At 28.7% G+C, this 11567-nt stretch overlaps 1 protein-coding gene and 1 long non-coding RNA gene across 2 annotated transcripts; both read left to right on the top strand.

The window, feature by feature from the left end:
- The first annotated feature begins 813 nt into the window (after positions 1-813).
- Positions 814-2374, top strand: LOC112942029 (uncharacterized). Its single transcript, XR_003247863.2, has 2 exons — positions 814-1948; positions 2072-2374. It is a non-coding gene; the product is annotated as an uncharacterized lncRNA (long non-coding RNA).
- A 4546-nt stretch (positions 2375-6920) lies between these two features.
- Positions 6921-9285, top strand: LOC101260164 (protein RGF1 INDUCIBLE TRANSCRIPTION FACTOR 1). Its single transcript, XM_010327256.3, has 4 exons — positions 6921-7392; positions 7479-7676; positions 8134-8349; positions 8583-9285. The coding sequence occupies exons 1-4, from the start codon at positions 7390-7392 to the stop codon at positions 8850-8852; spliced, it is 687 nt and encodes a 228-aa protein (XP_010325558.1). The 5' UTR covers positions 6921-7389; the 3' UTR covers positions 8853-9285.
- The last annotated feature ends 2282 nt before the right edge of the window (positions 9286-11567 follow it).

Below are 11567 nucleotides of genomic sequence, written 5' to 3'. Positions count from 1 at the left end.
GAAACAATTTTCAATTAGACAAATATCTAGATTAATTTTAGATTACAAAATTAAAAAAAATTATTTTCTTAAATATTATATTATGTTAAAAAATTCACATAAAATGAAACGATAGATATAATAATAATAATCTTTCACGAATTTGAAATGAAATTGGAAAATATATGGAGGAAAGTAGAGCACAATGACAATTGTTATGTCAATGCACAAGTTCAGAAAGTTCAATGGTCGCACTATTCAATGACATTTCACTTAGGGCATCATTTGTAATTTATGATAAAAATGTGATTTTTTTTTAAGTCATTGATTTGGTCTAAATAAATAAGCATGAAGGATAATCCATTTAAGCAAGCAAATTTTACAAAATAATAGAAAGACCGTAATACCCTCAAACTTTAATTGTAATGAACTAAAACTAACATTCCAAAACAATTCTTTCACAAAGAAAATATCAACCCTAGGTAGAATTGCTGGTCACTTTTGCCATTTTAGCTAAAGTTGAGTAATTTTTAAAATGTTTTTCCTAATTTTTACATTCATTTAGTTACGAAGAATTCAATATTGGATGAAAACTCTTCCATATAGATGAATTTCAAATACTATTTATTAGTTTTTATAATGCATCGAATATTTTATTAGTTTTTAAAATGTATCGCGTCAAAATAAATCTACATGTATACTTTTATAAATGTTAATCTAACAAAATAAATTATGTCCAATTGTTAAAGTAAAGTTCTCTACAAATTTTAATTCGACTATAATATAAATTAAAAAGATAGTTTAACAAAATTTATTATTAAACAAAGATATTAACAAACATATCCTATTGTATTAGTAAATAAGCCACAATGATCTTCCTACATCATTTTGATGATGCAATCAATAAAAGAATATCATTACAAATATAATGCTACAATGAAAAATGGTCATAACATAAGTAAATTTTGAAATAGAAATTTCTAAAACAGAAAATATATATATAGTAAATTGAAACAGAATTTATGTCTACACCTCATATTTGTTTTATTTTCTTTTTTTATCTCAATTAATTGTGAATTAAACAAACTCTATTATTCCATTTGTTATTTATTTGATAAATTTATTCACTTAACCATGTAAATCATATTTACATGATTAGCAAATTATTTAAAAAATTAAAATTTGAAAATTAAGCCGACCACCAACATGTTAAAATATATGATAATACAAATATTTTTATGTTATTATCATGATACGAATGTGTTGGCTTTATTTAATTTTTACCACCATTGTTTGTACCCTCACTGTTGGATTCAATTATTATATCATATACTAATATATTAATATTACAAAACCAGCCTAAAAGTGCTGGAACCTTTAAACACATGTATATTTAAAGAAGATTCTAATTGGATAATAATTATTAAACTTTAGTATTTTCTTTTCCAAAATAACATATAGTATTTAGACAAACTATAACTACACAAAAATAAAAAAATTCTCATGTCTTCTTGAGCAAATATAAATTTACTAATATGCTTGTATCATTGCAAGGAATTTAGTTTTTCTTGATTTTCGTGTAACTATAACAATGAATTTAGTTTTTCTTAATTTTCATGTAACAATAACATTTCTCACTTTTGCAATTTGGATATTTGGCTAAATATAAATTGTAATTTATTTAATGGTAAGACTGATTTCCCTTCGTCTTCATTAGTTAGGTGAAAAGTCATAGAATACATTACCCCAATATCTAGAAATCCGGAAGCCTCCTTAAACATCAATATCTGTTGGTTCTTTCCTATTCAAGGGACTTATAAATTGAATACAGATGGATCTTATTCAGAGCAAACATGTACAGGTGGCATTGGAGGTATAATTTGTGACTCTCAGGGGTGGGTGATTGGCTTTCAAAAAAGTGTACAATGTCTAAACCATAATTTTTCTGAGACTGAAGCCCTTCTTAACGGTTTGAAAGTTGCCTATACTCATAAGATGTTGCCTCTAGAAATTGAAATAGATTCCTTTGAAATCTTGCATTTATTCGAAAAATCCTCCTCCTTGTTTATACATTTATTATAATGGATTGCAGATCAATGTTGAAGAAGTTGGGGAATCCGAAAATCCGTCACAACTTTCGTGAAGCAAACATGATAGCTGATATTTTGTCTAAGATGGGTGCTAAGCTAACAATGTCTAATCAAATATCTTACGATCTCCTCCAGAAGCTATAAAGGATTACCTTGCGGCTGACCTTGGTGGAGTACTATCTAAAAAGCTAATATTATGATTTATGTGTAATATGTTAGTCTGTTTTGGTAACCTACTTAATAGTACTAGTTCGGATGTAATAATCAACTAATTATATATTATTATATATATGAGTTATATTTTTTGTTGGTGTGACATTTTAATATAAATAAAAATATATATTTTATGTCACATTATATATCATGTAATGTCTATTGATAGACATTACATTTTTGCCTCTTTACTCTCTCAATTGTGAAAGAAAATGGTCATTAGTTTTCAATAACTCATGTAACCACCAACTCTTCATTTCATCCATTATTCTATATTTATGTCTAGTAACTTATGTAACATTGAGCCATTCATTTGAAAAATTTACTATCCACTATTCTCCTATTCATTGTAAGGAAGAATTCATCACCTATAAATGATGTAGTCTTCATTTGTGTTGAGATAGGAGAAGAAACAAGAGAAGTACAAGAAAATATAGAGTGAAAAAGATGAGTGGTTTATATTGAGGTTAGTGTAGTGAAAGAGAGAGTTGACACATAGAAAATATTCTAAGTCTTCAACTATATTCACTATACAAAAGAGAGTATTATATGTTGAAGGAAGGTGTTCTTTTGTGAAGCTTTGGACTCTTCAACTAATTCGGAGTTGCTTGAGTTATACACTGTTGTTGGGATATTGTATCCTGGAGGAGACAAGTCAAGAGTATTACTGCTGCATCGGTGTAGATTATGCCGCAGTGGGCTTGAATCTTTTTAAAATTGTTAATGAAAAAACATACAATATAATAAAATTGCAAGATTACAATTGAAAATAAAATGAAGAAATAAATCTTTAGGCTGAGCACGAATATCTCGCTCTCCCAACACAAATGAAGACTACACTATTTATAGGTGATGAATTCTTCCTTACAATGAATAAGAGAATAGTGGATAGTAAATTTGCCAAATGAATGGCTCAATGTTACATAAGTTAGATGAAATGAAGAGTTGGTGGTTATATAAGTTACTAAAAACTAATGACTATTTTCTTTTACAATTGATGAGAGTAAAGAGGCACAAATATAATATTTATCAATAGTTACATGATATATAATGTGACATATAATATATACTTTTATTAATAAATATTATATTTGTGCCTCTTTACTCTATTATATTATATATATACACAATAAATGAACGAACAAAGCTAAAACATTGAAAATTTTAGTAGCTACATGAATTTTTTATTTTATCCTAAAAATTTGATTTCCACTTAGTAATTTCTTTTCCCTATCCCTAATTTCTTTATTTCAATTTTTTTTAAAAAAGAAACAAATGATTTTTTGGAATCTTGGCATTGACACTTTTTTGTTTTACTTCTTCTAGAAACAAAATATTTTTTAGTATAAACTATTGAAAGTACATATTAATGAGTATTTGAAATATACTCCCATATTCTTACGCTTCGCTGGCTTTCTTTACTTCTAATCCCGCAACTCTGTCCCTCCACTTTTATATTATCTTTTTGTTATTATTATTATATTATTATATTTTATGATAACATTAAATAATACTTAAAATAATTTTATAGCAAAAATGACTTTAATTCGTATGATATAAAATAATCAAACTTTAATTATTCCATTGAGGAGCGCAAGATGACATTATTTTGGGTGAGCCATCCCCTAAATATAGGGTATAACTTAATACGAGCAATGTGTTGAAAAATACAGGAGTAGTTTGACATTTTCACTAAATTGATTAGGTTTACAACAGAAGTTCAAGATAGGATACTAATAAAGTAATTAAGAAAGTAATTAAGGGAGTTTGACAGAAAAAACTTATTCATATCGAATGTTTATATCAAGCCAATGCAAAATTCATTATTATTTGATTTAATAAAGTAAAATGAACTACGAATTTAAACACGTGACATGCATGTATTGATTTGGTATAAACATCTGATGCGGATAAATTTTACCCATTTTTTGACACAAGATAGCCGTATTCCAAAAATATAATCCATAGATGAGACACATATATAGATTAATGATCTTCTCACAAAATTAAAATTTCATTTATTTTTAAAAAACAATCAAATATTACTTGCTGACATTCATGTTGTTTAAAGATTTAATGATCCAATAATAAATAACATTCATCAGGAAATATCACGATTCAAATTTGCACAAAACTGAAAAAAAAATTCAAAGTAATACATATTTAGATATAAAGTTAATTCAAAACTATTCGACATACCTTGTTATTACTATTATTGTTTTTATCTTAATATTTTTATGATCAAAATTTTCTTTATAAAAATATTTTCATAATATTGAGAATAATTATTTATTTTATCCAAAATAAAAATAAGATCGATATATACTTTACTCTAATCATATTTCAGTCGCAGTACGATCACAATAAATATGTTGTTGTGTTGTTAGAACCATAAAGGCAGAAATCATGCTCAATAATTAACATATATTTATTGTATACATTGCATCATGATTAATGAGCATGCTCCCTTTAAGTCAATTAATTTTTTCTAATTTTTCAAACAACATTAAAATTAAAACCAGGGTTGAATAACTCCAAATGTTTGTCTCTTTAGTTAATTTATAATCTAATACACCTATTAAAGGTAGAGTCTTGGACCACACCACTAGCTTTTCTAAAATTCTAAAATAAAATAATAATACATTTAATTGTCCAAATTGCCCCCACAAATTATTAGAAATTTAGCTTATATAGAGTGGATTAAATAGTCAAAACGTATTAACCAAATAGGCCTAGTCCATAGGCTATTCAGAGGCCCAACTTTTAAAACCCAACAAATATATGGCATTTTGCACAACGTAGAAATAATATCTTTATGACATTTTAGAAGAAAAAAAAGTTATTTATATTTTAAAAAGATAGGATTAAACTGTTGCTAGTCAATGACTCTATCTTGTGGTTCAATTTTTTTAATTTTTAAAAATAGCATTTTAATTTATGTATATGTTTTTAAAATTATTATGACGTGTCTTTTAAATATTGACGTGGAGATTCACTTTGAAATTTTTGTTAAATAGCATTAAAAATTAGGATTATAAAATATGTCGTTATGTAGATCATGAAGTACATGTGAATTGTCATTTTGTATGCTTCAAGCTTTCCTTTTCTTCTACTTTTTTTTTTCTTTTTGGTTGGTATATTTGATGAATTATTTTCATTTTCTTGATTGTATAACGGTTTGTAAAAGTATGTCAAGTTTTGTTCCTCTTTTTTTTTTTTTTTAATATAAGTCTGTTTATTTATTTCCTTGTTTTATCACCAGAATAATAGATTGACGAATATATTTTTAAGGGTTAATATATTTTTCAATATGGAAATTGTCTCCTTGAAGAATTTTTCATTAAATTTTTTTTTGACAATGAGCCAAACTCTAATAAATTCAAATGATTTATCGGAAATTAGCATTCACTTTTAGTAATGTGTTTAAACGTATAATGACAAACAAGCAATAAAGGAACACACAAGAAAAAAATATTGACATGTTCAGGCCTCATTAACGTAATAATTAATAACATTTGGTTTAGATGATAATTCAAGAGCCAACAAAGCAGTGTATATTTCAACATGGTGAAACAGACTTTATTATTATTATTATTATTGTTATTAATAATAATTATAATAAAGGCTTAGTTCTTTAATAATCATAGTGTCTTTATCTTTTATCCTTTTAAGGTTAGGATATAATACATTATATAATTATGTAAAGATAATTATATATCTTTACATCTTGTATATTGATCCTCTTTAACTTCCTTGTGGATTTATTTTTTACGTTTTAATATTAATAAATGAAAATTCTGTCTCAACTACGATTAAATTGATGAAGTTTGAGGCCAAAAAGCTGGCTTTATTATAAATAATAGAAGAAAATTATAAGAAGTTTGATTAGGTGGCTAACTACATATGGAGAATGACTCACCATGTTTTACTACTTTCTTTTAATGTTTCATTAGATTTTCTCTTTTAAAGAAGATTCTGGTTTGTATTTACCAATGGAAAGAGCTAATGGGAAAATATTATATTGAAACAAGAAATTTCAACGTTGTAATATTACTATATGCTAAAATTAAGTACTTTCCCCATTTTATTTTAGTAAATGAAATCAATTTTCCTTTTCATATGTTTCAACCTATTAGTTATGTGTTAAAATGGTGCAATTTTACAAGGAAATTACCATAATTTATTCTTGTATTTATTAATTTGTCATTTCAAAAGTTTCTCTTTAAATTAACAGATAAATTATTAAATAAAATTATGAACATAAAATGCCAAAATACATTTTTACACAATACATTATTACTGAATTATTGTATCACAATTTAATTTATCAAATATAAAAAAGTTCAGTATTTAATTTCTATTTTTAATTATCATTACCGAATTAATATGAAACACCCATTCATAATTGAAATAAATGATTAGAATATAATATTTCCAAGTTGATTAAATTACTAAGAATATTTGTTCCTCCTACAATGCCCACTTAGAAAAACTAACTAACTAAAATGACCAATAATGGACCCAAAAGATACCAATTTTTTTGTAAAGAGAATAATATGCCAACTCACTATTGAAAAAATACCCACCCCACCTCTTCCTATTAAAGAAATTAAACTAATCGACATGATTAATATTTTTAGTGAACATCAAATAAAGAGTAATTATTTATTTTTATTAGAAAAATAAAAATAAAATAAAAGTATTCATGACAAGACCTAAAACAAGAATATGTAAAACATGAAAATGAAAGAGAAATTAAAAGGAAAGAAGGAGGTCGGTTCCTTGCACCCAACGTATCTTTAGGTTTTGCCTCGGAGCTAGGTTCGGACTTTGTTTATGTATGACCTTTTAAAGGATAAGAACGACCCCCCCACCCCCCACCCCTAATATTTTTTTCTTTACAAGTAGCCTTATATTTCTCACACCGCCTCCAATTCCTATATTTTCCAAACCATAGTTTTTATTTTTTCTCTTACTGTCACTAATACACAAAGCGTTACTACTTTCGAGAAATACAAATAGTTTTATTTTTTTTTGTTTTACAAAGCTGGCGATCGATAATCAAGACACCACTTTTCGTGAATTCAAGCCTAAGAATAGGCGAATCATGGTAAATTTTTGTTTAAAAATGGAGATTTAGGTTTGATTTTTTTTTTTGGGATTTTTGGTGATTGTGGTTTTAATGTTTTGTTTTAGGGAGCTGGAGGACCTGATGAGGAAGATAATAGATGGCCACCGTGGTTGAAGCCATTGTTGAAGGAACGGTTCTTCGTTCAATGCAAGTTACATGTTGATTCTCATAAGAGCGAATGTAACATGTACTGTTTGGATTGTATGGATGGTGCTCTTTGTTCCATTTGTTTATCTCATCATAAGGACCATCGTGCCATTCAGGTTCGTTTGTATTCCTTGTTTTTATGTATTTGATAAATTGAGATTCTTCGTAGCTCAGTTGATTAGCTATTTGATCTTTTTACTTGGTTAATTAGGGTTTGATTTTCATTCATTTCCAATTCCCCCCAAATAAATGATTCTTTTCGATTCCGATTTCAGTTTTCCGCCATTTTTGTCAAATATAGAGAAATGGAATCACAAAAATGTACTGTTTTGAAGCATCCATTCAATTTGAATTTGAATTTTTTGGGGTTTCTGCCATTTTCTGTCAAGTACAGAGGACTTTTTATTTTTCTCCTTTACTCTTTTCCTTTAATGGAACAACAAAAGAAATGTACTGTTTTAAAGCTCCCCTTTTGATTAGTGTATTTGTTCATTGTTCTATTTTTTCATGGTTGACTTGAAGATTGACTGATTGAATGTGGGTTGCTCTGTTCTTTTTTTTTTTTTTAAACAGATTCGGAGGTCATCGTACCATGATGTGATAAGGGTGAATGAAATACAGAAATTTCTGGATATCACTTCCGTTCAGACCTACATTATCAACAGTGCAAAAGTTGTTTTCTTGAATGAGAGACCACAGCCTAGGCCTGGCAAAGGTGTCACCAATACCTGTGAAGTCTGTGAAAGGAGTCTTCTTGATTCCTTCAGATTCTGCTCTCTTGGTTGCAAGGTACTAAACTATAATTTTCTTCGACTTTTAATGGTCTCATAAAATGAACTCTGCTGCAATTGGGTTTTTTTTTGACAAAATGTGAAGCAATTGGTCCATTGTTTTGGCATTATCAACAGATTTTTGGGATACAGATTAAAAAATATTGGGAATGGGTGATTCTGAATCTTGATTGTTAGTACTTCTAGAAGCAAGTTGTATTTAATATGTTAATTTTTGATTATTTTGATTAGATTGTTGGGACTTCAAAGAACTTCGTTAAGAGGCCAAAACAATCGCCGGAGAAGAAGAAGTCCTCGCCGGCTGCTGCAGCCGCCGTCTATGACTCAGAGGATTCCTACAGCAGCAGCAGCCATGGCCGGCAGAACAGCACAAGCAACAAGGTCCACCAAAGTTTCAGTCCGTCAACGCCCCCTCCAACTTCAGTTAATTACAGAACAGCCAAGCGAAGAAAGGGGATTCCGCATCGAGCCCCAATGGGAGGACTAGTTATAGGTTATTAAGTCTTAGAAAAATCAAAAATCAAAATCGAAGTCCTTCATTTGCTCCTAATTATACATTAGTAAAAAAGATCAGAATGCAGAATGCAGAAACTTCTCCGTCAAAAACACTAGTGCTTTCTTTCTTCTCTAGAGAAGGCCAGTGTTTGCTTTATTGTGTATATACTTTTTAGCTACTATAGTGTATGTTGGGATAAGTTGGAGGGGTGGAAGTTGAAATAAGAAAATGTTAAGGGACCAATACGGAAAACTTAGTTGGGCTTAGAAAATAAGCTATATATTATATTAAATATTATATAGTATGATGAAATATCAAGATACAGTGACTCTTGGCTTTTTAGAGTGATTATACATAAGTTTTGTTTGTTTTCTTTTACCTCCTACTGTAATCTAAAATGTAAATATAATGTTCTTATAGTTTGGAATATTTTAGCAACTGTGTCTATCTTCTTGTTTACATCATTTTTTAATAATACCGTCTTTGTTTTCCGATTTTTTTTAAATAAATTGAATCGAACGAAAGTATTTGTTTGATTTTTGAGCAGCTAGTATACAATCTGGTAAGGTTGGAAATTTTTGACTGGTTGAGGTACTAACTGCCAATAAGTGTGTCACAATATGGGGTCGAGGTTGAAGGAGACAAAATACTACGTGGCAGGTAATGATTGGATGAAAGATGCTAGGTGTTGATTTTTGGACATTCTGGGTGTAGGTTGTAGACTCATAGCCGCCCCCACAGGGCTTGGTTTACGGGAGTCTGATTAAATTTGAAGCCGCTGAAAATTTTTATATTTCTTAATCAAGGTAACTCGATATTTGGAAGAGATTTAAAATCGAAATAAAGAAATATTTATGACTTTATCATTATTCGTTTTTGTGGTTGGTCGGTTTCTTGGTGGAGGGGTTTTCTTTGTTTGTTAAGTGGAGCTATGGTTGATCGAGGACCGTTGGATTAAATGGTTGATTTGACGGTCATGATTCTGCAATGACGTTTAATGAGTATGAGTTTTTTGACTATTATAATAGACCTTATTCGGGCTTGAAGAAAAATAAGCGGGCCGGGCTCTGCCATGGCCATTAAAATGCCCGTCCAATTATCCTTTTTTTAACTTTATTCTAAAATATATAATAATATTAAATGAGAAGAATATCGTAGAAGAAAAGATGATGTGTGGTTCTGGGGACCCCATGAAATAGCAAGTGGCAAATTGTTATAAATAACTCTTTGGTTGTTTGATATTCTAAATTCCATATGTGACTCAAATTGCAAAAAAAAAGGTTTTATATTTGGCTTTAAACTAATAAGTAGATTATTTAATAAGAAGATATAGAGGTCAAGAATAGGATAGAAAATACGAGCGCAATTTTATTTTATTTCTTTTAGTTATTGTGTTTTCATTTTGGCGTGCTATTATTTTGAATTTTGCATATCTGTTTATATAGGTTTTACTTAAGCAGGTAGTTTATCGAAAATAATTTTTTTATTAGATTAAATACGTACGTATACATTATTTTTCTCAAAGCTTACTTATGAGATTATACTGCGTGTGTTATTGTCGTATATTATATATCTATATCCTTAATAGTGTTAATTGAAGTGGTTGGATGGAAGAAGTATGTTTAGGATGAGGTTTGGTGCGTGGTGCTCGTGTTATGGGTAACTTTAAGAGTAGGGCACGTGAAACATGAGCAAATATTGCCATTTGAAACCCCCCAAAGACCAAAAAAGATATGATTGACTACTTTTTGTTACAAAACTGCCATCTCTTTTGAGCCCTTTCTTTGGCTTTGCTTCTCATCAGTTTCTCTAAACTAATTTGACTTAAAACTCTGCTTCCACTGTATTTCCTTAACATTGCTCTAAAATAAGCAAATGTGTATTTTTTTTTCCTACCTAGGGGGTTACAAAGGCAGCACATTCTTTAAGATTTCAAAATATACGTGAATTTATTAATTTTTATCGAGGCTATGTAAACTCAACAATGATTGATATAGTATTGATAAATTATTATATAAATTCATAAACTTCAAATCTTTAATTCAGTAGGGTAAAAATAATTTTATCGTCTAGTCTATCTACTGATCCTTAAATATAAGACAAAACATTTGCTATAACAACTAAAAGTGACCTAATCGTGTAATCATGAACTCTAGAGGTTTTCTTTTTATCTTTTTAACTTCTTTTTCACATTAATGCGACAATAATTTTTTTGAAGTAAACACTTAACACAATGTTTGTGTATCTCGATGAAGATCAATTGATGTGTTTTGATTTAATTTATCTATCTCTTGTGAAAAGAAGTATATAGTTAAAAAAAGTTTCTAAAGAGCTACAAAATCGAATCTTCCGATTATGACTACCTTTATTTACGGTTCTGAATTTGCTTCTTTATTATTTGCATATTTCCATTTTGGAATGGAAAAAATGTGTGATAACGAGTTGCCACATTGTGAACGGTACTTATATGTATTAAAAACAATTGGGGGGGCTGCCCAATTGACACCTTTTTATGCCTTTGGCATGTTTTTTTGCTTTATTTATACCCTTTTTAGTTGCATGAGGAAAAGATTGAATGTTCTTTTGTAGAAGTAATCAAATTGTACATGTGTTGGTTGCCATTTGCTAATTGAAGATCTAATATATTGAACATTGTGACAAGGATCTCTTTGGTGGTGCTACTTATGCCCCATAACAATCAATTAACTAATAGTTAAATT

This window comes from Solanum lycopersicum, chromosome 8 (genome assembly GCF_036512215.1).
Source record: "Solanum lycopersicum chromosome 8, SLM_r2.1".
Taxonomy (NCBI): domain Eukaryota; kingdom Viridiplantae; phylum Streptophyta; class Magnoliopsida; order Solanales; family Solanaceae; genus Solanum; species Solanum lycopersicum.
This window is presented reverse-complemented; position numbering and strand designations above follow the sequence as displayed.

What these genes read in the sequence shown, in the direction of transcription:
- LOC101260164 (XM_010327256.3), top strand. An exon ending in AGGACCATCGTGCCATTCAG is followed by an intron (nt 7,677 to 8,133) that starts GTTCGTTTGTAT and finishes TTTTTTAAACAG; the next exon opens with ATTCGGAGGTCATCGTACCA. An exon ending in TCTGCTCTCTTGGTTGCAAG is followed by an intron (nt 8,350 to 8,582) that starts GTACTAAACTAT and finishes TATTTTGATTAG; the next exon opens with ATTGTTGGGACTTCAAAGAA.